General features: G+C 41.8%; 1 protein-coding gene across 4 annotated transcripts in view; it reads left to right on the top strand.

Moving 5' to 3' along the window:
• The window catches only part of ISX (intestine specific homeobox), a 69,808-nt gene that overhangs the window by 21,256 nt on the left and 21,641 nt on the right, over positions 1–26,911 (top strand). The window contains exons 4-5 of one of the 4 annotated variants that reach the window (XM_068943637.1): positions 264–458; positions 18,600–18,890. In XM_068943637.1, the coding sequence (XP_068799738.1) occupies positions 446–458; positions 18,600–18,890 (304 nt within the window). In that variant the 5' untranslated portion in view covers positions 264–445. Of the gene's footprint in view, positions 1–263; positions 459–17,556; positions 17,830–18,430; positions 18,891–26,911 lie in introns of those variants that run through there. The other 3 variants (XM_068943648.1, XM_068943626.1, XM_068943615.1) reach the window with 3 other exon arrangements.

Below are 26,911 nucleotides of genomic sequence, written 5' to 3'. Positions count from 1 at the left end.
GGAGCTTACGGCTCTGCAGATACACAGTAAAGCAAGAATCTGCCTGCCTAACACCAGTCTGCACAAGAGGAAGGATGTACATGGTTTGGATGCTGCAAGTTGAGCTCACTTCGATTACTGAGGACAGTCTTTGCGTGCTGAAGGAAGAAATGCCATTTGTTGCATTTAATTGCAAGTTAATTGTGTACACATTTCTCATCAGCATCCCATGGTCAGAGTGGAATATCAGAAACCTCTCTCTCTCTTTTTTTTTTCTTTCTCAGCTGTGTTCCTATTCTTTGCAGAGGCAAAATCACTCATGAATCTTAAACAGCTTTTGCACAGAATGAGCTCAACTAATGAAAAAACACAGAAGATTGCCATAATCTCTTGAATCTAAAGGAGTAATATAGAACACTGATTCCATCAGGATGAAGAAAAAGGAAAGATTGAGAAAGGTGGCCAGATGCCTTATGAAGGTTTGTAATGTATTTCTTAAGAAAATGTTGGGGAGGGAGAGGTGACACTATTTGAACAATACGGTCCTTTTACAACATCCTTCTCCTCATTACTTATGGACAGGCTGATGCTGAGATCTAGCATAGGAAATAGTTTTAACAATCCATATATTTTTGGCTACAGTTCATGCCCTCAGACTGTGCCAGTACTCCCACTGAATGTTAAATATCTAATCTACCTACTCATTTTTAATGCAGGTGTTGCCATCATATTAAAATAACACTGAGTGCTAATGGCAACTTTCAGATTTCTTTTTTATTTTAAACACATAGAAGGTGGTATCCAGAAACCACGCTGAAACAGTACGCATAGCCCAAACTGAGATACACTGAAAACATGTATGATTTCTTCCCAAAGATGATGTACTTATGCACAGTGCAGTAACTGGCATAGAATTAGATATGACTACACTTGTAGTTAAGGTGTGCTGGACTAGGAGGTCTTCGTTTGGAAGACTTAGGAAGGTTTGTATTTGATTTAAGCGCTCCCACTGCGTGTGTCCTTCGCGGAGCCACTGTCTACACGTGTCTGTCATTCAAGGCAGGACGTATGGTGACTCTTCTGCCAGCGCTCCACCAATGTGCTGCGGAAGGGGAAACCACATCAGCATGTCCCATACTGGCCTCGGTCAGAGAAGGGACTCTGCTACAGGCACAGTACCCCATCTACAACCCTGTTCTGGATCTTGTGCAGTACTGCTGTTGCTTTGTAGCTGTATCTACAATTAAAGAATCAAGCCTTCAATGCATTTTCTATTATGGAGATGTCTCGTACAAGATAGAATCCTCTAAGTAGTGCCATGGTATGTCATGCTGAACATATATCATCTCTGGTTCATCCTCCTTTACCCTCTCCTTAGTGACTGAATTCTACTTCCTAGGATTATGTGGTCATTTTCCCTGGACCTGTTTGTTGCTACTGCAGTTGTCTACAGCATTGGCAAAATCCCTTATATCTCTCTTGTCATGCAATAATTTCTGAAGGCTGGAGTATTGAGCACTACCAGGCTTTGAGTTTGTTATAGGATACTGGCAGACCTTTGTACCTTGTGGTGGGTATGCAGGGTAGAAAGAACGAAAAAGGTCCCTTCTGGATGTGGAATGGGAACTTATATCATCTCATTTCAGCCATCAAAAAGTTAGGCATCCATTCTATGTTCTCCCATTCTCTAATTCTACCAGTTCAGAGACTGGCACTTCTAAAAGAACGATTCAGCCCATCCTCAAATAAATGCTGGAGAGATGTTCTGAACCTCCCTGTGGGCATCATTGTCTCTCTCCACTGACAAGAGGGAAAGCCTCAACAAGTAGCTTAGGTTAATAATCTAAAATTTAGATGCGCAGAGTACAGCAACATCCTCCCCTTCAAATTCACTGTGCAACCCACTGATTGCAGCTGTGAGGAACCGGAGTGTGCGATTGCATCTTTTTTGCCCTATGTTCTTAACCATATGTGCACCAGAGTTCTGTTTTTTTTAATGTGATTATATGAGAAAAGGCAAACTAAAAACTGAGCCTTGCAGTAGATAGAAGTTAGTGAGGTTAGGCTGGGCTTTGGTGTCTTCTTTGTATAGGAAACATTTATGCTATCACAGAAGGGTGGAGCTGCCAAATACTGTCATCATCCAGGAGAAGGCTGGTCCAGAGCCATTTACATTCTGAGTACAGTTGTATGGGAAGTAGGTTTCTTGTCCTGGGAGTATTTCAAAATCTCAAGAGAGGTTCCTGCACCAAATCAGAATAACTAGTCAAACTCTCAAGGACTCACAAAAAGTTTTATTTTCCATTCATTAATGTTAGGTTAGTAACAACCTTTCATTTTGATCATTATGAAACGTTCTGTCTTGCTGTTGATCTTTTTTTTTTTTTCACCATAATTCATTTATTTTTAAATAAATAAGTAATTTCAAACATGAAAAAACAACCTGTTAAAAACTATTGGAACAACATATTTCAACAATATGAAAGGTTTTCATGTTTTTTTAAAATGAAGAATGAATCCAAACAACACTAGCCTTGTGGCACAGTATTCTGCGTGTGCAGATCGAATGCATGTGCCTGTTGACCGAGATTCCTGGTCACCTAAATGCAACTGAAAAATCAGCTGTTTAGCAAAAAACATTTAGGAAAAGCTGCATTATGTATGCTTTTCCTAAGGCTGCCAGCTGTCCAAACTAGACTAATAGGAGGCATGGTTAACTGTATAGTCATATTACAGAGTTTAAACCATGTCCTTTGTGAAAGGTATATGGAACATGGCTTTTCCTCTATTTCTGTAGCTTTTTTTTTTTTGAAATCTAGCAGTCCAGTCTGTGAGGCATCCTGGAAAGCAGTTATTGCATATATGCAGATAATTTATGTGGGAATAAAGAAATTCTTTATTGCATGCATAATAGGATTTTTTTATCAGTTTCAGAGTGTATACCTCTGACAGCCTTACCTTTCCCACAGATTGCTTTGATTTTTACAGGAAAAAATATTTTTGTGTCATAAAGTTCCCAGTCAGCTCTGACACCCTGTAAGGATTTTATTCATCAAACATCTTTCACATGATAGGCTTTGCAAGCAGTTTCTGAAACAGTGCTTTAGTTACTCGTAATTAACTCAAGGTTACGGCAGTCAGAGCCAGTATTATGTGACCACTGCTTGAACCATTTCTTCCTCTTAGAGCCAGACAGGAGAGGGCAGTGTGTCCCATGGAGAGCACATCTGGGTTGCTATTGCCCAGATGGAGAAAATGAAAATTGTCTTACATGCCTGTCCTCCCTTTTAAGTCAGCCATCCCCATGGTAAACAGATATCAACGAGTGAGAAGTGGTACTCTTATCTATCTGATTTTCATGCAAAGATTCTCCTGCCATTACTTGACATAGTAAAATCCAAGATTTACCTGCCAAGAACAACCTTGATTTTTGCATATATGGGCCTCTGCAGCTTTGCAGGATGAGAAAGAATCACAGGAATATCTACTAAAAAGCTAGTAAATCTAAATCAGTTAAAGGCTGGTCACTAAAGACCTTTTTCAGGTAACAAGGGAAGCTGAGACTTGTTTCAGTCTCTTTAAACTTCAGATTTCCCATTGCCTAGAGATGCACTCTTAAAGAAATTCATAACGTGAAAAGTGACAATCATTCATGCTTTTTTCTGTAGAATAACCTGAACTCTATTTACATCAAAAAGTGTAGGGAGCAGAGTGGTCCTGATCCAGGGTCTGCGGGATCAGACAGCCTCTGGCCTGACAAAACCCTTAATCAGAATTTCAGGGCAAGCTGGAAGCTAGGATGGTTTGCTCTGTCAAATTTTTCTGTAGTTTCTGAACAGGAATGGCAGGAAAGTGTCAAGATCTGTCCTCAGAGCCATATAAAGGGAAACCCAAGAGCAGAATAAACTGTGTTGACAGAGGATGAGAAGTGGATGACAAAGACTTGATAGCAGGAGAAGATACTGGGCAGGAACGAGATGCATTGGCAGATCTGTCTGAGAGATATTATCCTTGCAACCTGTCCTGTCAACACATCATCTTTATCAGTGCTAAAATTCAGGTCAAACTGCATGAAGAGAGAGTAAAAGAGATTGCACTGTAGTGATTCATTAGTTCTGCTTACAGAACCTGGAGAAAATGTCACTTCCAAGTTTAGACCATGCATCAAAATTTCAACCTCTGCCAGGGACGATTGTGATAGACTGGCCAGATGGCAGAACGGCAAAGTAAGCAAACAGTCCACGGAGGCCTTGCAAAATCTTGGGAGAGCACGAGATGTCTATGTAAGGACTAGAGAAGGAAAAACGTCACCATGCCGTAGGAGATGTTCATCCATTACTGAGGAGAATACAACCCCTTCTTTGCCCAGCAGTGCTTTCCCCTCCTAAGCCAGCCCTCCATTTTGGTAGTGTTGTAGCCCTAGCCTCCCCCGGGGATCCTTAGAAGATGATGAAGTGCACTATATTCCTAGGCCTTCAGCATTTTGTTTTGTTTAATGGGCTCCAGTGGGAGCTGCTATTAATCCACTCTAGAGAGAAGAGCTTTTTTGTTGTTGTTGCTTGCCCTCTTCTGCCTGAGGCAGGTCATGAATTATGTGCCTGTTGTTCTTCCTCACTCCTGGACTTCCCTGTGATGTCCCACAGGGGCCCATTAAGAGCTTCCTTGCTGCATCCCTCCAGAGAGATCCCAAGTGCTGACGTGGCAGAGGCAGGGGAAGAGGGCGGCTCTTGTGCCTCAGAGAATTACAAAATCTTTGGAGGGGAGCAGCAAATCTCTGTCAGGATTTGGATACCAGCAGGTTGTCTCCATAGCTCAGGGGCATATTTGGGTCTGCTGGGGGGTTGAGTTGCATGCCAAAATTACTGATGGATAAGTTGCCTGATTAAAGGGCAAAAGTACCATTTGGGTGTTTTTCCTTCTCTGAGTTGCTCTCTGAAGCATGAAACTTCCATTCATTTAGCAGCACAAGAACTCAAACTTTAGGGAAACAGACACTTTCAACCTGCAGCTGACTGCAGATCCTTCTATTGGTCTGGCCCATAAAGAGCGCATGCCTCAACCAACTTTTATTACCAGTTGCCTAAACAGCCTGTGCCTTTAGGGTAGAAGAACCCCGGTCTGGTTCCCCTGGATATTGTCTAAGATGGCTGCTCTCATGCATTTCAAATAAATTTCCTGCCAGAAGTCGTCCCATATTTTTATAACTGCAGAAGTTTTAAATGTGTTTCTGTATTTTCTATATGTGACCCTGCCATAGGCTATTAAAATTTTTTGGACTACATAGTATTTGTTTTTTCAGTCTACAGTAGGAAAGCAACCTTGCTGTAGTTGTGTGCCGGCTCAGCTTTCTTCAAGTGCACTGTCTGCTTTTTATCCATAAAATCACATACCAGAAAGTGCCTCTAAAGAACATAATTGACTGAGGCTACAGAGTCAAGCACTGGAAAGTTAAGGTAATGCCAGACTTAGGACTGCTTCTGCACATGCATTAAGAGAAAGAGGCATGAGGACATACTAAAAGCTTTTGAAGATAGTTGGAGTCCCGCAAAAGGTGGAAGGATCTATCTCACAAGTAGGACTGATGAATTATCCAAAGAGTGACTTGTTTGCATGAACTCTTTCTCACCCCTGACCCCCAAACCCTCTGCAGATTTTGGCCATTTGTCTATGTGCTCCACAACTTTCAGTAGATACTAAAACCACAGTGGCTGTGGCAGACATAGGAAGAGGAAGAGAGAGGTGAGGGTTTAATTCCATGGTTCAGATAATCTCTGAGAGGAAAGAGCATTTTACAGCCCAGAAGCCAGGATGGCTTTTGAGGCTAGCAGTATTTGGGAGCTGCTGGGTAGTTCACATCTCTCTGGAGTTCACTCCCAGCTCTTTCAGCCTCCTTTGGCGATCAGCTGGCCATCACTGCTGATGAGGCACTGAAAAAAGACTCAGAAAGCTGTGATGTTTTCTATCCCATTAAAGATTTCTAGAGCCCACTGTAAGGAGAAAAGGAAAATTTAAGTCCCTATGTCAATAGAGTGAAGGACAAATGAACTGTGCATCGTCAAAGTAAGGCACTGCAAAGTCCCTGGCCAAATGTGACATCTAACTGAGAATTAGTGAGGGCTGTTAGGGGTGCCAGGTGCAGGGTCTCCCCCTTTTCCCCTGCCCCTATTTACACTAATGGTAATGTGACAGTGTGGCAAGGTTCCTCTCTGACGGAATATGGAAGTCTATTCTCAGTTTAGGTTGCCAAAAATAAAACTAATTGGCTGAAATGTTCAATTTAATGGTATTACTATGGGAGTAAGTCTTGCAAAATGAGAGTGTTTTCAGATGGTCAGGGTTCTTTTTATGAAATTCATGAAAATAACATTTTTAAAAAAGAAAAATCTTTTCTGTCCTATTTATTTATTTAAGGGAAAAAAAATCCCTGTAATTTCCCTATAATTATCTTTAGCCACAGCCCTTCCCTCTGCTGGACACTGACAGCAGAATCAAACAGATGTTGCTCTATCCGTAACACTCAGGTTGCCATTTCCAGCTTTTCCTCACTGCCAGGAGGGCTAAAAGCATTTCTCAATAATGAAAACAGAGATGTTGCTGTCATCAAAGCAGAGCTGGAGCCCCAGGCACATGCCTATGCATTAATCTGTGCTGGGCATCATGTAGCTTTGTCCCTCTTGGCTCTGTGAAAGCAGGTACAGCCTTGCATTTGCCTTATCCACAAAAACTTTCCTGCAGACACCAAATACTAATTGCCATCCCTATTTTCTGACGCAACTAGGTGAATATACAGCACAGTCATTGTCAGGTTTTTTTTTTTTTGTAAATACTACTCTAAATTTTGCATGCTAGTGGAGATGTCATCACGTAGATGTAAATGTTGTTTTATAGTTACCCATCACTTCCTATTTTAATGAATAAGCTTCTTTTACTTCCTTGATGAAACATGAAGAAGTAGAGAGCAAACTCACATTATTTTACATCCCCAGATCTAAGATCTTTACATCACTGCTCAGTAACCAATAGACGTAAGCTCTCACTTGACTGTCAATAGTGACACATGAAGTATATTTAGCTCCCTTCTCATATCCCAACATTGTTTATTTAGAAATGGTACTAAATACACAAATGTCTACTGCCATGGATGTGAAAAGAAACTTGAATGCTGCATTCAAGCATCCTCCTGCTGTAGCAGAAGATCTATAATTTCACTTAAATATTTGAATAAAGTTGAAACATTCTGTGTTCAAGGCCTGAGTCAGCTCCCATAAAACTCAAATAAAAACTTCCTTTTATTGAAATTGTAGCTGGATCACACTTCTAGCATATGTATGCTTTTTCATTAATACTCAAATGTTAGAACTACAGAATGCATCTGAAATATTCATTTTGTGAGACTGTGTTTTTAATATAGCACTTCTAAGATGCACTTTTTTGGACTTGGGGCTTATAGTTTGTAATAGAGATATCCCATTTCAGTAAAATTCCACCTCAGGCAAAACGAGCTAAATGGGGTAAATATTCAGTTGGCTCCACCTTGATACACAACGGCTACACAGCAGCTAAAAAAAAAAAAAAGCTCAAACACACACACACACTCATCTGTAACCAAGGACTGTTTTATCTTGGCCATCCAGACTAATAACGATAAAGCTGGCATAATACACCTCACAAAAAGCAGTAAGATAGATGGCACTAAATGCAGTTGAAATGGGTAGAGAGCGCTTTTTTTTTTTTAATAACAAAGAAGAATCCAGCCGGGATATCTCTTGTATTTGCAGCGGCAGCAGGGAGAAAGAGGCAAACTGGTTCAGTGTCTTGAATCTCAGGTTCAAGCTGGTCATAAGGGTTTGGAAAGCTAAGCTTACATGCTTGCATATGGATGCTGTTCAGCTTCTGAGCTGCTAGAGCCCTTGCTCTGGTAGCTGAGGCATCACAATGAAAACTTCAATGCCAAATTCAGTCTCATCTTGTAGATTTAAGTGTAGCACAGAACAGCATCGTTTGGAGGGAGGAAAGGTGATTTTTTTTTTTTTCTGCAGAATAGCTAAATGGTTCACTTTAACTCTTGTCTGATTTACTCCAACACAGCAGTGACTATGCTTAGAAGCCAGCTCAGAAGCCAGACGCTACAAACATGTCTTCAAGCCTCATCGCTGTGGTGTGCCTGCCCAGTTGGCAGTTGCTAAGTAGTGCTAAAGGCCTGCTTCTCCTCCCTCTTTTGTCTCCACAGTGAATTGCTGACATATCTTCCTGGTGACCTTTTAAAAGACCAAATATATATAAAGTTTTTTTAAAGGAGGGGAAGAAGAGAGAGAGAATCTGCATAGGCTTGGGTCTGTGAGGAGGAAGGAAATAACGCAGCCTGAGAGTATGTTCATTTGTTTCCTGAGAGGGAGAGAGAAAGAAAATGGCAACAAGCATTTGCTTAGCCACCTTGTGCCTGACAAAACCCAGTCAACAAATGACCTGCCTACTTTTTATGTCCATGCAGACTCCGATTCCTGCCTGGGGTGCTGGGTCAGTATCCCTGGAGGACCACAGCTCAAGTACTGGACATGAAATGTGCTATAGACCTTTGCACATGGTGAAAGGGCAGGTTAATGCACTTTCTGGAAGTGGTGAGGGAGCCAAGTTGCTAGTGTAGACTTCATTCACAGCTGCAAAAAGCAGTAAGGCCTGCCTGGCTCACACCTAATACAGTGCAGTGGGAACATTTAGGTGAACACAGACAAAAGGAGTTAACCCATTAGTAATTTGTGCAGTGTGCCTGATTCTCATATTGGCTGGCCTGGAGCATTGATTAGGTGAGTTCTTGCTTTTTGGCTTAAAATTACTACTGTTACAAAGCCTTCTGATTGCGGTTGTCTTATGTGGCACCTGAAGTTTCATGCAGGCCAAACTGCACATGCTACAGGTCACAGGGAAGGGGAATGGCTCTGTGTCTGCACAGGCCCTCCTTCATATCGTGGCTAAATTCAACTTTACAATGGGTCCTCTCTATGCAGAATCCAAGCATGCAGCCTTCAGAACAATAACCTGCAGTTACAAATACAGGCTGGAATTTAGGAAAGACACTCCAAAAGGATGTGATTTTCTGCTAATGTGGGCGCTATAGTCATATTCACTGTGCTTGCAGTCTATGTTTAATGCTCCTAAATGTAGCTTCCACCTGAACTTCTCAAGGCATTAGACTGAGATAACAGAACATCTCTCCTTCAGCACCCAAGAACCTGTGCTAGGAATGCTAGATACTGTACAAATATAGACCAAGTAGACACTTCTGAGTGTATGATGAGTGTTGCCCAATGAATGCAGTGATGTTACAAAAAATAAAGATGATAACTAAAATCTTGTTATGTCTTCATGCAGCCCCTAGTGGCACGGGCTGCCGTGAGGTGAGATAACTCGTGGCAACAATTTAAGCATTTGTATCCGAACTTCCTCTAAGGTGAATCAGGGCATGGTAGCACCATGCAATGCAGAGATGTATGGGCTAGCTTCAAATGTGCTGGTTCCTCCCCTGTAGGACTGTGCTGAGCTTTGCTGTGCTGAGATATGCTGCTTCCAAGACCCATGAAACTATCTGGGCACAGAGTCCCAAACAGGCTACTTAGCCCTGCTCCAAGGAGTGTGCCTGGTGAAGGCGTTAGCTTTTACAGTGCTGGCTTTTATAGTAATACACCGTGCAACCTAGTGCGAGGCCAGTGAACCCTCAGTTCTGAGCACCCTCTCTTTCAGCAGAATAAACTTGAAATCTACTTCTTCCTGGGCATCTCTCATTCTGCACCGCGCAGTGCAGACAGCCAGTTTGCCAGCACTTAGCAGTGTGCTAACAAAATTACTGAGCTCTGAGTTACGGCAGCGAAGTTCTTGAACCAAAGGCACTACCCTGCCAGAGTCCTGGGCTCCAAGAGCTCCAGCTCCATTTTCTCCTCTTATCTCCCTTTGGGAAGATATGAAGAGCAACTAGGAAATATATATATACATACGTGTGTGTGTGTGTGTGTGTGTGTGTGTGTGTATTTATTTATTTATTTATTTAGTTAGTTAGTTAGTTAGTTAGTTAGTTAGTTAGTTATTTTTCTGTGAGTTCTGCTGCTGCTGGGCCCCAGATAAGCTGGTGGTGGCCCCCGCCGGGCGGCCGCCAGAGGGAGCCGTGGTCACGGCCGGGCCGGGCCGCGCCGGGGCACCGGGGCTGAGCCCGGGGCCGGGACACCGGGGCTTCTCCGGGGGCCACACAGGCGCTGAGCAGGGAGCGGCGACCTGGCCCTGGGGATGGGGAAGGGAGAGTTTAGGCGGGAGGAGGGGTGGGAAAGGGCGCAGGTCTGCAGCTGGAGCAGGGGGGCGGCGGGGCCAGGGTGCCCCCGAGACGCCGGGCGGGCCGAGGTCTGCTAGGGCGCCCTGGTGCTGGAGCGCGTTAGGAGAGGGGGCGGCTTTGCAAGAGGGAGGTTGCTGGTGCGGCCCCCGCAGGCGCTGCTCAGAGCGCCCCTAAATGTTCTCTTTGGAGAGGTGAGTAGTGAACTGGCATCGCCAGCTGCTGACACAACATTATTTACCACAGTCGAAACTAAAACTGGTTGTGAAGGGCTGGAGAAGGAGCTTGAGATACTGAGTGATTGGGTAGTAAAATGGCAGATGAAATTCAGTGTCAATAAATGCAAAGTAATGTGCATGGAGGAAAAAACCTTAACTATACATGCAACAATGATGGACTCTAAATGAGCTATTACCAACCAGAAGACAGATCTTGGAATCACTACATATAATTCTTCAGAAACATCAGCTCAAAGCTAGCAGCAGTCAAAAAGACAAATGGAATATTAGAAATAATTAGGAAAGAAATAGAGAACAAGATAAAAGACATTCTTTCTGCTACTGTGTAAATGCATTCTGTGCCTGTATCTTTAATGCTATATGCAGCTCTGGTCTCCTGGCAAAGGAGAAGGAAAGGAAAGGAAAGGAAAGGAAAGGAAAGGAAAGGAAAAAGAAAAGAGTAGATACGGAAAATATAGAACTAGAAAATCCATAAAAAGGTTAACAAGGCTGACTGGAGGGAACAATTCTACTTGAAAATATGAATAGGAAATGTTTATTCACTGCTTCTCATAATACAGAAACTGAGATGTAGTTTATTAGACAGCAGATTTATAAGAAACACTGTAACTATTCAATGGACACTTGCACTGTGGAACTCATTGCTACAGGAAATTTTAAATGCTCCAAATGTAACAAAGTGAAAAAAAAAAGTTTAATTTATTATTAAATTGTGGGCAGTAGGCTGAACAAAGGCTTGTTTTTGGAGTGATCCAGATGCAACTAAAGCTTAGGAAATATTATAGTTTCTACCTGCTATGAAGGCAAATGGGGGCAAAGGGAATCACTCTATCCCAGCCCTGCTGCTAAAATTCTTTCCTTTTTTACCTATTAGGCTGCACAGAACTTTGCTTTGAACCAGTAAGGCCATACTTATGTCATTATGCTAAGGATACAGAAATATTTTGGTCCCGAGGAAAATCAATGGTAGAATTCATTGCTTTAAAGAAATAGGGAAATCAGTTCTGCCTCCAGCTGGGTCATGTCTTACTGTGCAAGGTGTTGCACTGATTGAAGCAAGACTACTGGCACAGCATGAGCAGCTTATAACAGGTAGCTTTGAGCTACCCAAAATGTAACAATGACTAAGAGTGGGATTCATTTCACCTGACTTTAGCTGGAGCTAAAGAACTAGGTGCTTATTCTTTAGGTAACTAAGGTACTTCTTGTCACAGTCTTCCACGGTACCAGGTCTACCAGAGGAAAGAAGGACAATATATATAGAGAGAGAGTGTTCCCACAAAGAAAAGCAACCAACCCAAAACCAGAGAGCATAAGTGACCTTGCCTGCTTTTCAGTGTCTGTGGTAGGAAAAGGAGATGATGTTGAAAGGACAGCTTGGGGTAAAAACATGAGTAGAGAATTTAGTTTCCCTGAGGAAATTAAAATGTGACACTGTTTGCCTTTGGGATGTAAAAAAGTATCCATGCTTTTCAGGTGTCTCAGAGACAGAAGTGAGCAAAAACCAGAAGTATTTCTGTTAGAGGCATAAATATTTCAATTCAGTGCAGGATTATTGAATAAGGAGCACCCTTTAGGGCATTAGTGAACTGCTGCAGAGACATAACTGCTTTACTTAACTAGGGCTTCATCCCTTTCTATGGGAGAAAGTGCTTCTACCAGTGGGGAAGCTTTACTCCTCAGAAATTGGTACTGACTGCTGGAGCAAGCACAATTTAGATAAATAGTAGGCAAAACTAAAGCTGAGTAATGCAGAAGATAATACAAAAGAAAGGAGTTTTCTAGCTGTACGTTTTTGGAAGAGAGGAAGTAGGAGAGGAGGTTTGGGGGATGTTCCAGGGATGTAGAACACATCTCTTGTTTCCTTTTTTTTTTTTTTTTTTAATACTTATCTAGCAGCTGATCTCCAGTTCTTCCCCTTGCACTGAGGTTTTTTCTGTCTTCCACGGGAAAACTTAATGGATCAGAGATTTGAGCAGTAATGAACACCTAGCATATTAGTTACAGAAATAATTTAAAAAATGGAAGGAAGCATTTTAAAAACCTGAATAACTTCAAGATTTAGGAATATTTCTTCCCTTCTCTCCAGATCGTAAGCTTTGCTTAGCTTATTTTTTAAAAGACAAATCATTTAAGGTTTTTTCTGGGGAAAAGAATTATATATATACATTTATATACATATCTGTAGGCAGAGAGAAAAATAAAGAGCTGATCATCTTGTCGGAAGTGGCTACGTAGGGCCTGTCAGTCAGCTGGTCTCTTCGGTATACACAATTAGTTCACATTAATTATCATATATTGCAGTGGTGCTTAGCAGCTGCCACTGAAATTGAAGCTCCCTTGTGCTGGATCTGTACGAATATTAAGGAATAGTCCTAGCCTTGAAGCCATCAGTGTCTAACTAGACAAGAGAAGCCATGGCAGGAAAGAGATGTGTCTTCCCCATTTAATTTCTCTGACCACCCTCCTAATTTGGAAAGGAACATCCACCCAAAGCAGAGCTTGTCTAGAAATCCCTGACCAAGCAAGCCCTCTGAAATGGCCCAAGGCAGTACCGTGAGAGATCCTAGAACACAGTGCTAGTGATTAATGGAAGGATTCAATGCCTTCTCCACATCTGGATGATGAAAAACTGTCCTGGGACACAGGAGTTCCTTTTCATGCATCACTAAGGACATTTATTCACTACCAAAATACTATCAATTTGAAATAATGAGTTAGAGGTCATGGACTTTCTGTTTTAATCTGTAATTCACTCCCGACTTTTTTTTTTCCTGGAGAATTCTTTTTATTTCTAAACATATTGCCTCTGTATTAAGAAAGAAGGTGAGGAGAGAGATGTTGTTCTTCCCAAGATTGCAAGGATGGGCTAAATTAAACAATTCCTTATTTATTTTTAACTTTCCATCACCAAACAGCAAATGAATCAAAGTTTGTTTATGGCCATGCAGGACAGTTCTCCTTGGCAATTGCCACTCAGAGGCCTGAATTCCTGTGAAAAAGACAACCTTTGATCTCTTCAGCCCTTCCCACATATAACAGCTCCTGCTCTGTTCAAAGTGAAGAGCAGGACTCTTTATCATGGATAAACTAAACTTTCTATTTTTAACAGAAAAAAATCTGTAATAGAAAGAACTCTTTTAGGGTCTTGAGGGGACTGGCAGGGGAGAAGCAGCATTATGAAGTATAAGAACAGATTAAATTGAGGGTGAAGTTGCTAAAACCCACCCCAGATTATGCAATCAGTGACCTGAGCTAAAAATATTTGTGTGCTCTCTCTTTTCCAGTCCTTCTGCTGCTTCTGTTATTATTTTTGGCCCCGGAGAAATAGCTTTCTGAATTCATTTCACCTTGATGGATTATGATGCCATTTTAAATGTCAATTGATAATAATTGTGCCATAAAAAAATAATAAATGTTATCAGTTTAAACCGACAGTGTCCCTTTTATTAATATTTCTAATTTATGGGCTTGTTGAGAAATCTACAGAGACAACAGGGCTAATAAATCTAAGGTTAAAAGGACTCCAGAAGGCAGGCTGCGTGGGCTTTCTGCTAGATTGTTGCCAGCTGTTGAACTTTGAGAAGATCAGAGCAGCTGTCACTGGGGAGACTGTCAGAGTCCAGCAAGGCGTAAAGGATGGAAGACAATCTACAAGGGCACGATGCTCCAGAGGTGACACGGGCACTTTACAGCTGTACCATACCCAGCAACTGCTGATGCACCTATACACCAGTGCCCTGGCTGACTGAGCTCCCAGACTTGCTCTGTATAGCGGACTGAGCACAAGCTCTATGAGATGAGGTTTTGTGAGCTCTGGTCTCTGTGCTGTGCATAAACACCAGGCAGCTCTGGCTGTCTGTCACATATTGAAAGGGGCGCGAAAGGAGAGGCATTGGGGTCATCAGGTGGAATCTCATCCCGTTATCCTCTTTATGCAGAGGAAGAGACTGGTGGGACAGGAAAGGAAACACTTCCCGATTGACAGCATAAATACAGTTCATTTTCTCTTTGAGACAGGCAATATAGAACAAAAAACTTCCAAGCAGGAACCCCAAGTTGATTCTGAGCCCTGATATCCTGGATTCATCACTTTTTGAAAGCACACCAGATTTTATAAGCCTGACAGACTTTTGTGGACCTGTTGACACAGGCAGAATGAGTGGGGAAAATGAACATGGTATTGTTTTCTTCTAAACAGCTGCCTACTGGTGTGAGGAGTTGCCTGCAGAGATCAGTAGCCCCAGAGGAAGATGTGTTTCCTACCTCAAGGAGTTTATAGAGTAAATTAGACAGGTTGCACAATAATTGTAACAAATGAGAGTCATTTGCATTTCCAGGTCAAGCAGAAATGTGAAAATATCCCCAAACTACCCTTCAAAAGCTAGCATATTAGAGCTTGAGGGGAAAAAAAAAACCCTACTTTATTCCTTGGTAATTTAAAAGTAAAACATTTCTGTTTTGAACTTAAATAATTTGTTACATTTCAGCAACTCAATCATTTGAAAAAAGAGGTCAACTGAACTATTTTAATTTGCAAAATGTTCATTTGTATTTCAGGCTTCCATTTTTTGTCAGTCATCTTTATTTTAATATAATACAAAAAAAGGAAATCCAAAGTACCAGTCATTCCAAATAAAGAAAGAAATTCATTTTTTTAGTTAATAGAAATGGTATTTATCACTTTTACTATTTTGGTATTAGAAAAAACCTAAAAATGTAAAAGTCTTTAAGTATTTGTTAAACATTTTGATATCAAATCTGCATTTTTTCTGAAGAAACTTTTGTATTCAAAACATGGGATTTATGCATCATTACACGCTGCTGCTTTCTAATCCCTTTTCAAGGGTTGTCACTTATTCATTCTATTTCCTACTTTAGTACTTGTTGTGTTTTTCTATATAAAAGAACAAAAATATATCTTTCAGTCAGCATTGCCTTCAGTTTTAATAAAAAGAACAATGCAATAAGACAGAACAAAAATAAAGCCTTCGCAAGGAAGCTTTCAAGTTATAAATTTGTGTGTGCGCATCTCGTTTAAACTCAAAGACACACAGAACAACTTGCTCTTGCAAACAGAAGGGAGGTTTAAAGTCACAAACTAAGACAGTGTAGGTATATATACATGCACAGTTTGATTTTGTGACAAGGGGCTACAGCACTGTCTCAGCAGGTGTCTACCCAGAGAGAGTTTAGAGTCAGCAGTAGAGACAGGCACTGCATATTCTGTGAATGAGGAGACACTTTGATTTCACTTGTTATGTGCTGTCAGTGTGACCACTGAATAAAGGCATTCCACTGAAATGAAAACTTTGAGTGTGCCTCAGTCTCAGCTCTCTTTTCTTTAGAATATATTTAATGCAGAGACACTTGTATTTCTCTGGGAGATGATGTGAGCATTCGTAGAGGCATAACTGCCAAAGACTACATTTCTTCCTTTTGAAATGGGCTGTATTTAACTGAGCAAAAACGGAGCAGGAACGTAAATAAAGAACAGGGGATGTAGTTTTTCCCTGAGAGTCCCTGCCTCTCTTCCTAGGCTAATTTACCCAGCCAGTGGCCTCCAAAGATACCAGTCCTTTCATAAGGAGTGTTGGAACCTATCAGCCTTTTTCTCTGAAATGCTTCTCCTCTTCCTCCCGCAGCAAGAAATGGTCCCCCTGAAAACAAAGAGGCTTTAATAACAAAACAAAGACAAAGCTTTCCACAGCCGAGGAAAATGTATGTGTGTGGGGGTCCTTTCCTGGGCTTCACTCTGCAAGTGAAGCAGACAAATCCATAAGCTGTGCTTCACTGCTTGTGCCTATGTTGAACCCTTGAAAAAATGAACAGAAGAGGAGGCTTAGAAAAAGGAGGCTTTCAGACCACAGAGCTGCCCTGTGTCTCAAAGGATCCAGATAAAAGGTAGCACAGTAAACAGCAGAGAGTCCAGAGACGGTCATATATGCTGAACTAATACACTAGAGGCTAGGTCAAGGACATTCAACTCATGACATCTGGGACGTAAGATCTGAAACCATTACTCTATAGGAAGCAAGTAAAAGCACATAGAGTGACCCCTTTTTTAGTATTATAGGCAAGCTGAGTGGTGGAAATAAGTGGAAATAAGTCATTTATAAGCATACATACTAGGCTTCTCCTTCTGCTTTTTCATAGAACAGACTGAAACTGGTTTTCAAATCAAGAACTGGAAGCAAAAAAGTGACTCCTTTTAAATAGGCTGTTTTCACCTGGGTCATAGATTCAGAGTATCTTTCCTTCCCCTCCCTCAGCATACAAATGACACTCTCACCTCTTCTCAGCCCGTAAATCACCCACTCCTTCATTCTGATTAAGCACAAAGTGGGAAGAGATATCCCTTCGTGTGCCCACCTAGAATTACCCGGACCACTGAGCCGGGCAGGTGTCCCAGGTCGTCCACTGGCAGCACTCAAAAGCGAGACAGGATGGCAACACTGCACTTGGCCAGAGCAGCATCCAGCTGAGAACATCTCCTGGACCAGTAGGGTATCCTTTCCTCAACGAGAGGGCCACCAGGTCTCTTATGCCCACTCGATGCCTGCTAACTCATCGCTTAACCAGAAAGGTACAAGATCCTCCTTTACACAAAGGGCTCTGTTGAGCCACTGGGCAGGGAGATGGAAAAGGAAGAAAGAAAAGCTTTCCCCATTCTCTATCCCATGCTTTTCATCAGTGTAAAAGAGTCTACCCTGTCGCCTGGGGAGCAGCTTGGTTAATAAAAATCAGATAATTAAATATTCTTCAGTAAGACTGACTGCACCATTTTTTACCTCTTTCATTGTTCTTTTTCCACCCTCCTACCCGCTCTGCTTTTCCAGTATCTGGAAACTCTGGAAAAAGCCGAAAGCCTTTCATCTTATCAGGTGTGGTTTATTGCCCCCTGGTTACACAGTAATTTTGGTCTCCGCTCCATGAAGGGATCATATGATGGGATATCAGCTCAAGAATTGTCAGTTCATTGGACAAATAAGGCAGGGCATGCCAATACAATTATAAGAGCTCGATAAACAAGGCACAGCAGAGAACCACAGGAGAAGGGAGACAGAACAATAACAGCTTAAAAGGTGAGGGGCAATCCCAGAAGAATGCAAAAATACAAGTGAGGGCAGGGAAAGGGAAGGAATGGGAATGTATCTAACAGCACATTCTTCCTAAAATAAAAATTAACGAGAAGATAGAAATGGCTCAGGAGAGGAATCCTTGGCATTCTTCAGTGCTGTCCAGCAAAACTTCTCCCCTTGCGATGGATGCCTGACTGGGAGATGCAGACAACTGGTGGGATGATTATTATGCTGGCTTGCTACATAGCTCAGGAGAGAAAGGAGATAATGTTTTATCTTAAGAAGCATGGGGGGGGTGGTACAGAGCACTAACTCCTGTTCCTAAGTGTGTTGCAAGGGGGAGGTTCTCTTTTTCTCTTGTGACTGAGAAGATGGGATGATGTTGAAAAGCACCTGTTTGGAAAGTTCAAAGGGTTTCCGGAGTGGAAGAAAAGAGAATCGAACCAAAGCTGACCACTGTGGGGGATGGCTGAAGGATAACCTAGGAGTTACTGGCGAAGGAGGTTTCTTCTTCCTTCCTGATACGTCCTAGTTTGTGAAAGAAGCTTACAAGGTGTCTCTCTTGCTAGTAAATGGCACAGGGGGCACATATTTGTCCTATGAATTATTTTCTTAAGTCCATAATAGTACAAAAGCAAATGGTCTTGTCAGAGGTTTCAGTATGAAATCAAAAAAAGGAGGCTAATTGCCCCAAAGAATGGGATTTGCCAATATGTAGCCGCTCTTTCTGGGACGTTTTTCGTCTATGCCTATGAGGAATGCACCTCCTCCTGGAAGGACAATGCGATTGCTCAGAGCTCTGTAAATCTGCACAGGTTGGGGGTTGTATGGAACTGGGTGGGGTTGGTGAGACATTTCAACCCCCACTCCTGAAGCTATTTTCCCAAACACGGGAGTGCAGCCCTTGGTCCCGAGCTGGCCAACAGAGGCGTGTGTGTCCTCACTTGTGGATTGCCTCTGTTTCTCCTTCTGGCGCCTGTTTAGGTTGGCAGGGCACAAGTGGGAAGAGAAGCACACCCTCCCAGCCGTATGTTTCCTGGAGTGCACAGAGAGCAGGGAGAGCAAGAGAGGATTCTCTGTCCCACGACCACTTTGGCATGAAGACGATGGACCCTCAGGAGTGTGCCAGCCAAGGAAAGCCGAGTCTGTCCTTTTCTATTGAGGAGATCTTAAAGAAGCCTTCTGCCAGGACCAGCCTAAACAGTGAAACCAGGAACAGAAGCAACTGTGCTAAGAGACCTCCAGCCCTAAAAGCAGGATCAGCACTGGATGTTGGTAAGCACCAGTTATAACCCTAATAAAAATGCGCCTGTTTTTTCCCCCAAAACTATCCCATTTGATTACATAGAATTTTTATTCTTTAGCTTTTGCAGGAATCTGGGATTTCCCTGGGCAGGCCCAACACATTAATTATATACACAGAAATAATCTTAAACAATTAATTTGCTTTCAACCTTGCAGCAGACTGTTGCAAGCCTTTGGTGGGATTTAATACATTATGAAGCCCCAATGGCATTGGAGAAGTGGTTATACCACCTTAACAGTCATTGCAGGTAGCTCTCTTCAGTAAGAGTGAGAAGTGCTCATTGTAAACAAATACAACATCCTGAGGGCCTTTCATGTAAAAAATAAGTATACTCTTGCTATTAAAAAAAAAAAAAGCCTGTCATAAGAAAGGACAAACATTCATATTCAGGAACCTAACTTAAAACTGCTGCAACTTAATGGAGTTGTTGAAGTTTCACTTATGCCAAGAGCAGACTGTGGTCTGGAATTACAGCCAAGACTTGTATCAGTATCATTTTCTGATAAATCTGACCACTCATCCTCAAGCAGGAGAAATGGTCTGTAAAGGTAATGGCAGCTAAGGAGTGTTAGAACTCAATTGCTGGAACAAGAAAAGCGAAAGCATCTGTGTTTAATCATTTCTCCGTTTTGTCAGGGACACTAGTTTCTTTCATGAACTAAATAAAAGAACAGCTAGCAGAGAACTGGCGTAGCTTCAGTCTTTGCAAACCAGCAAGTGCATTAGCCTTTTTGACTTCAGTTTCCTCAGTTTAGTTACTTTGGCCTTGAGCGTGCTTTTACCCCTACAGAAATTGTTTGTTTAATTTCTTAAACAAAGATCAACAGCCAACATTTTCTGGATTCAGTATTTCTTCTTTTTTTAATCTGCATCTTCTGTGAAAAGAAGGTGGCTTATATACACAGACACATCCAGCTAACTGAAAAACTACCAAGAGTTTTGGCCGAAATTTTCTTTCACCTCTTGCTCAGTTGCTTTCAACAAAGCTTAATGCTATGATTTATTATTTGCAGCACAGAGATATCCTTCATGGATCATGGCCCCATTTCACTGAATACTAGATAAACCAGTAGTAAGGGAGAGAGTCCCTTTCCCAAAGAATGACAGTTTAAGAAAACATTGTGTATGAGCATGATTTCAGCTCTTTTTATGTCCGAAAATGGATCCTGACCTAGACTGGACAGCAAACAATGACTAAACCAGGAAGGAAATTACAGGAAGGTGAACACCATGCTCAGTAGTGTAATATTAGCCAGCCAGCTGGGTTAGCGCCCAGTCCCACTACCGCTGAGTCTCTACTATGCTTTGCACAAGATTTGTGTTCTTTTGTTCACTACAAATACAGGGGAATTTCACTCACTCTGTACAGAAGTTGTGTCCTGACCATAGGGCAGAGTCAGCTTACAACACATATCACAGCCATGGGAGCCCCTAGTATTGAGCCTGAGTACGCAATGGCTGCCTCCAGTCCTTTACCTGCAGCTTCCCATAGAAATCTGTATATGGGGGAGAGGGATAGCATGCCACTCAATTTTCACAGAACCATAGAATAATTCAGGTTGTATGGGATCTCTCAAGGTCATACGGAAGTCCAACCCACTCTCGGAGAAGGGACAACCTCAAAGGTAGACTAAGTTACTCAAGGCTATGGCCAGTTTGTTGGCTGCTTCATCACTGGTATTGCTGGAGGAGCACAGCACCAAAACATTTTCTAAAGCTGCCAGTGCAGATCAGACCTTAACAACAGCAGCCGCAGGCCATATTTTAAATATGGTCCTGAAACAAGTGAGAGCTTGACAGTTTGTACAGCTGAACAGGAACGAACTAACCCCAGTGCAAGCACAACAAGGCCCACATGTTGAAGGAGTCCAAGAACCAGGCTGTCAAGTGGAGGGAAATGCTGGAGTGAGCAATGTGGGAGTAAGCTCATGGTTGCATAGACGGTCCTTTCCAGAGGAGCCATGGCAGTCGCTTTGTGCCATTAGATCCAAAGATAGATATATAACACTACTGAAAACAAAGTCAGTGTTTTTCATAGCATAGACCACGCTGCATTTTAACAACAGAAGACTCTTCTTTGTTTGGGAACAGAGGAGTATGTCAGAGACAGGACCTTTTTATATTAACCGTGTTTTGTGATGAGCACGTACAAGATACCCAATCCTGTTTCACAGAGCATCTTAGCTAAAATGTCAGTCCAAGCACAAGGTCTAACTAACCTATGTGCAGGATGTGCTGGGTTCCTGGGATTGCATTACTGTACTGCCAGTGCAGTTTCACCCCAAACTGTTCCACCTGAGAGTACATTCAGTATTTCACCTTGAAAACAATGCAGACAGAACAACCAGGCCTTGCCTTTGACTTGATAAGTTGTAATTGCTCCCCACCTTCTCTAGTAAAAGGGAAGAGCTAATCAACAAATAAATCAAGCACTGAAAGATGAAACTTCATCACCTAGAGAGAGAGACTGTAACTATAGCAAGAGAATATAGTGATTCTTCCATCCCCTGCTTGAAAGCAAGATTAGTTTAATATGCTTAAGAAAATGTAAAATGTTAACTAATAAAAATAGTATATACACACAAACATTCACTAATCAGTCACTGAAGCAGGGAAAATATAAGAAAGTTGTAGAGATATTCCAAAACATTGTCGTACATTGCTTTGGTAATTGATCAGTGATTTTACAACAGAGGACAAAAATGGAGCTTTTTCACTGTTGGACAGTGACACTATAGATTTTTTACTAACACCAAAGAGATGCCTAAGCTAATTACCCTTTTGCTTTCCCAGTAGAACTGCCAATTTTTGCAGATAAGGTTTATTTCAAAACTGCAATACACTATGCTATACATCTTGGGATAATTGCTGTATTTCATCAAAGTCATTCAACTTATGCCGTATAACACTAGCATTAAACAAGTTATGTAAATAGTCAGCCATACCTAATTTGACTTGGTGCTGGCCAAGGACAGGGAACTGAAATGAATGAGGGAACTTGTTGGAAATGCCAGGATAGGATACAAATTCAGCTGCTTTCCCAGAACTGTTTAGCAGCAGCAAAGAAGGAAGTACGATAGGTCAGGGCTGAGCCTCATCAGTTATATTTTATTATGGATTTTAAGAGTTTTTCCCAGCTCCCACATGGTGTGTATCTGAGCTGAGCCATGATCAATATGCAAGGACTGGAACAACATACTTTACTGTGACTTTCATGAGGTGGATAATCAGGACAGGAAGGATGACCTGTTCAGTCTGGTGATCTAGACAGCCAAAGGACCGAGACCACGCTTGTCCTAAAATCTAAACTTAGCCATTGAGTGCCGAGGGGATGGATGGGACCAGAAAAGCAGAAGATGCAGAATGTCAGAAATGAGGGATATAGACAAAACTTACACTGGAGTTTTTCTCCAAGGTAACCTAGGGGTATTGGACCAGATGAGATCTGGAAGTCTCTTCTAACCTTAATTATTCTATGATTCTTCAACAAAGAAGAATGTTGTGATGTACAGTAACAGACTCGTATGGAAAGTTGGGGCAAGACATGATCACATATGTGAAGATCTCTGGGCCTGATCCCTCAGTCCACAGCTTTTAACAATTATATTTCCATTGGGATTTGGAATAAGGAATCTGCACTCTTTCTGCAGTGCTAGTTGCAATGTTAGCCATCCATGAGTTTGCTGTACAAACCTGACTGCAAGATGGCCTGAAACTGCAGCCTGTGACCTGAAGTCTACTAAAATTTTCAAGTTTTGGAAGGACTACTATCAAGTTAAAAAAGAGACAGCAACCAAGAAGTCATTTTAGTGTTCAGTATGGATTTTCCCCCTCTTTTCCCCATCTTCCCCCCTTCTTTTTTTCCCAGAGCCTGGAAAGAGTAACCATAGCCTTTACAAGGGACATAAATAAACACCTAGGAAGTGCCAGGCTACTCCTAGTGACAACTCTCTCATTTTCAACAGAGAAGACTAACAGGTTTTATAAGATGGGTGATCTGTTCTTCTTAAATTCATGAGAACTTGACTGCAATAGGCTTGAAAGTATGTCTGAAATATTTGTTCTTTACTCCCTCATTTTCTCTCTGTGAGGTTCCACCATCAAGAATTCTTTTGTCAAGTCAAGGAGAGCTTGGGATGGGGACCTTATACCTGGGAAATTAACTGTAAGAGTAGTAATGAATACAACAACTTTTTTTATTGTGCTGCATTATGCCCCATTGTGTTAGGGGTATGCAAATAAATAGGAACAGAACTGCCACTGTGCACACAAATGTCAATATAGTGTTTGTTTACTTCACCCTTAGACTCACTCCACCCAGATTCATTGCAAAAGAGGAAACAGATGAAGGAATATAACTGAATAGATACCACCTGGCCAGTATCACCACTTCACTCCACCTATTACAAGGGAAACCAATCTACACAAAAAAAACCCCAACAACAACAACAACGTAGGTATAGAAGCAAGATAAAATCAGAGCACTAAAGAGCTGCTAGCACTCCTCAGTACTCCCCAAAATCTGTGGGCTGTGTTCAGGAGGCCTAAATTCTGAGGGGAACTTGATTAGTGCCAGACACTTCCTTGTTTGTGACCTTAGTAAAACCCTAAAATCATATACCTGGGGCCTGCAACAGGCGTAGCTCTCTCCAGTCATTACACAGAGAGGCTTAAATGGAATTTCGGCCACCTGAAATAACTTCCTTTTTCCGAAAAGAAATTTTACTATCTTGCCTGTATTTTCCCACCCTTTCTAATGAAATTGAAAGACCATTTTGAGCCAGGAGTCAAAGCCATTTCTGTGCATGACAGTAACAAATATCTCCTGTTGCACCAGGCTGACATGTCATCACCATTCCTGCAGCAAAAAGAAAGGAATAAAACTGCATTCCCTGGAAGAGATTTTACCCATGGAAATTCATAGATATCTTTCAGAGCTCTCCGTTGGAGTCACATGACTATACACTGAAAAATATTGGCTGCCCTAAAGAGCTGCCACTTCAGACAGTCTCCTTACTTGTTCAGGAGGACAAGCACCACAGGAGGTTGCAATAGAAACAGGAGTAGAACTTGGGGCTCCTTACTCTGAGATGTGTGCTTTAAACACAGTATCACACTATCTTTAGTCCCATCCTCCAGAAAACTACTTCCTTGATTTTTCCAGCCCCTGCCTAAGGTTCATGCCATTCTTATTTGCCTATGTGATCTCAAACAACAGATCTTCCCAGTCCTTTCCACTGCTTCACACAGACATTGGTATTTTCCCATCTGCCTAGGATGGTCTCCTGTTCTCTCCCTCTTTTCTCTTCTTCAGTCTATAATTATTCTGTTCATGCTCATGTGTAAGCCATGTTCATCACTGGGGTGCATCTCAGCATCTCAGAGAAATACTTTGGGGAAGGAAGGCTATGCACAACGGAAGAAGACACATGCAAGTCTTCTGTTTTATAGAAAATGCTAGTTTTGTTCATAGAAAGCTTTGATCACTGTCCATAAGAGCACTTTGCTCAGGTACCCTTTTGTCCTTCATTGCTATAGGATATAAGCATCATCAGTTCTGTAACACATTCATCTTTACAGCCTCCCATCTAACACAAAAGGACAACTGGTCCTCAATTTAGAGATAGGGGACTGAGAAGTACCCTGATACAAATGTCACCTCAGTTCTTGGGCAAGTCATTTAACCTCAGGTCTATTCAGTGTCCACTCCCAGGCCTATCCTTCTTTATCCCACAAACATCTTTTCAAAGTCCAGGTATTTTCTCACCACAGACCTCAAAATGAGCTGTCCTCAAATGAATTGAATGAGTCCCAGTTTGCACAATACGCCTCTTACTAGCCCGCAAACACAGAAGTGGACCTTGAACTAGGTTTTTAAAGTCAGCATGGCTGGGCGTCATGCAATTGTATGTAGAAGTTTTTCCAAAGATTTGTGATAATTTGAAAAGATAACATTTGAACAATCATATCTTACTGACATAAGGCTTTGGCTAATTTCCAAAGCTCTTATAACTGTATTTCCTTCATGTCAGCTTCAGTGCTCTATGCAATTCCTATTGTGTGGGGTTTTTCCTTGGGGCAGACCTGAGCATTTTGTCTCCAGATGTTACAGTTATCATTGTTCCAAGGCTAGTTAGAAATAGAACTTGTTATTTAGTCAAAACAAACAAACAAATAAACAAAGTAACAAACAAACTCTGAAAAGTCTAAAAAGTTAGATGTTTTTCCAGCCCTAAATCCTGCACCAGAAATAAAATGTATATTAAAAAACCAAGTTTCTTCCTGTACAAACCCAGGGGAAGAAAAGAAGCAAAGACATGGCTGAAGGGGTTGTCCTGCTTGCACCAGGTTCAAAATTGACATAGTCATACCTGCTGCTATTTAGATATGAGAGAGGAGAGGGGAACAGCCCCATGTGCTGGATGCCCCAGAGCCTAGGTATAGGTCATCTCTCAGGAGTGCAGTCCCTTATTGCATCAGGATTGTAATGTCCTTCAGTGGTAATAACAGACAAATCTATGTTGTCCCATTAGCTTCAGGTTCACACTAACCATGCAGCCTAAACTTGCCAGCAGGTCTATGCTGCACCTATGTCACCTTTTACTGTACTTTTCCAAGCAAAAATTCCAGGCTTGGGGGAAAACTAGACCAAATTCTAGATTTGTCCATTAAGGCAGCACAGACCCAGTTATCTCATCTCTAAAGAGTCAAGCTTGAGCCTTGAGTCCTCTCCCAGTGGAAGTACATAAAGTAAAGAACTGGAGCTTATGGTGAACCTTTAATATAACAAAGAGAAGTTCACAAAAAGGAGCTGGTAAGAGATTGGAAGTGTTTAGTGTGTCTCTCTTAGGATGCTAACAGCCTCAGATAGCCCACAGCTTTGACTCAGAATGTTTCTCAGGGTGCTATATTTCAGTGCATGGCTCTGCAAGGCCCTCTTACCTGCATAAAGAAAGGTTTAAAGTGAGGAATCAGACTACATTCATGAGGGTAGAAAATTATTCAGAAAGGTCTTTGCAGTGCCCCTGCTACCCATGAGATGGTGTTGTTTGTAACAAGGCACTGCCATAGCAGAAGGAAGATCATAGAATCTGCAGCCAATTTCATTACTACTCAGGTGCAGGTCTCCTATCATATGTCACCGCTGGTTATGGCTGAGGTTACCCCCAGCTCCCAGTGAGGTTGTCTATACTGCACTAGATAAGGCCCATGTGCAAATCCAGGCTACCCTTACAGCTGCATTTCATGAAAATGAGCCAATACACACCTCCCTTGGCAACAAGATCATGCAGGTGATTTAATGGAGATGAGTTGACTGTAAGCACCTACCTAGATGTCATCAGTATCACCTGTCACAAATGCAGAAGGGATATGTTGACAGCCTAAGCATAAGCTGCCCTTAGAATTACGTGATGCATAAATCTGAGCAGCAGGCAGCTCAGAGGTAGAAAAATGGACATATGGACCTGAATCAGAAAACACACTGAACTTTAGCCTATTCTCTGACCCATCTTCGTATATGGTGTGTGTACTTACAGGGACATTTACAAAAGGAGCAGACTTTAAAAACATTTGACATCCAGCAAATTCCACGGTGATCTTGCTGAAAGATTTTCAGAACAACTCCACATCTAGTGTACTTCTGAATTCTTTAGAAAAGCCAGATAGCGATTTGGATGCTAACATGGAAGCTCATCTTTCTTCATGATTTGATCCTGTTTCCTTGCTTGTATAGTCCTCTTCTGAAAATCTCCCACAAGGACCTTTGAAAATACTAAGGTGGGAGGAATGGAAAACAGAGGTTAGATTTTTGGAGCACAAATATTCACCAAGATCCTGCCCCGCACCACATCAAGCTAATGTTAACCTGACATTGATGTACAGTACAGAAAGATTAAGGCCATTTTCACTGCAATCAGGCTTGAATTGTTTAGGCAGCTAGACCACACCGATTTTGTTTTTTTCTTTTTTTCCTACAAACTGGAAGGTG

This window comes from Struthio camelus, chromosome 1 (genome assembly GCF_040807025.1).
Source record: "Struthio camelus isolate bStrCam1 chromosome 1, bStrCam1.hap1, whole genome shotgun sequence".
Taxonomy (NCBI): Eukaryota; Metazoa; Chordata; class Aves; order Struthioniformes; family Struthionidae; genus Struthio; species Struthio camelus.
Note: the sequence above shows the minus strand (reverse complement) of the source record. Positions and strands in the feature narration are given on the sequence as shown.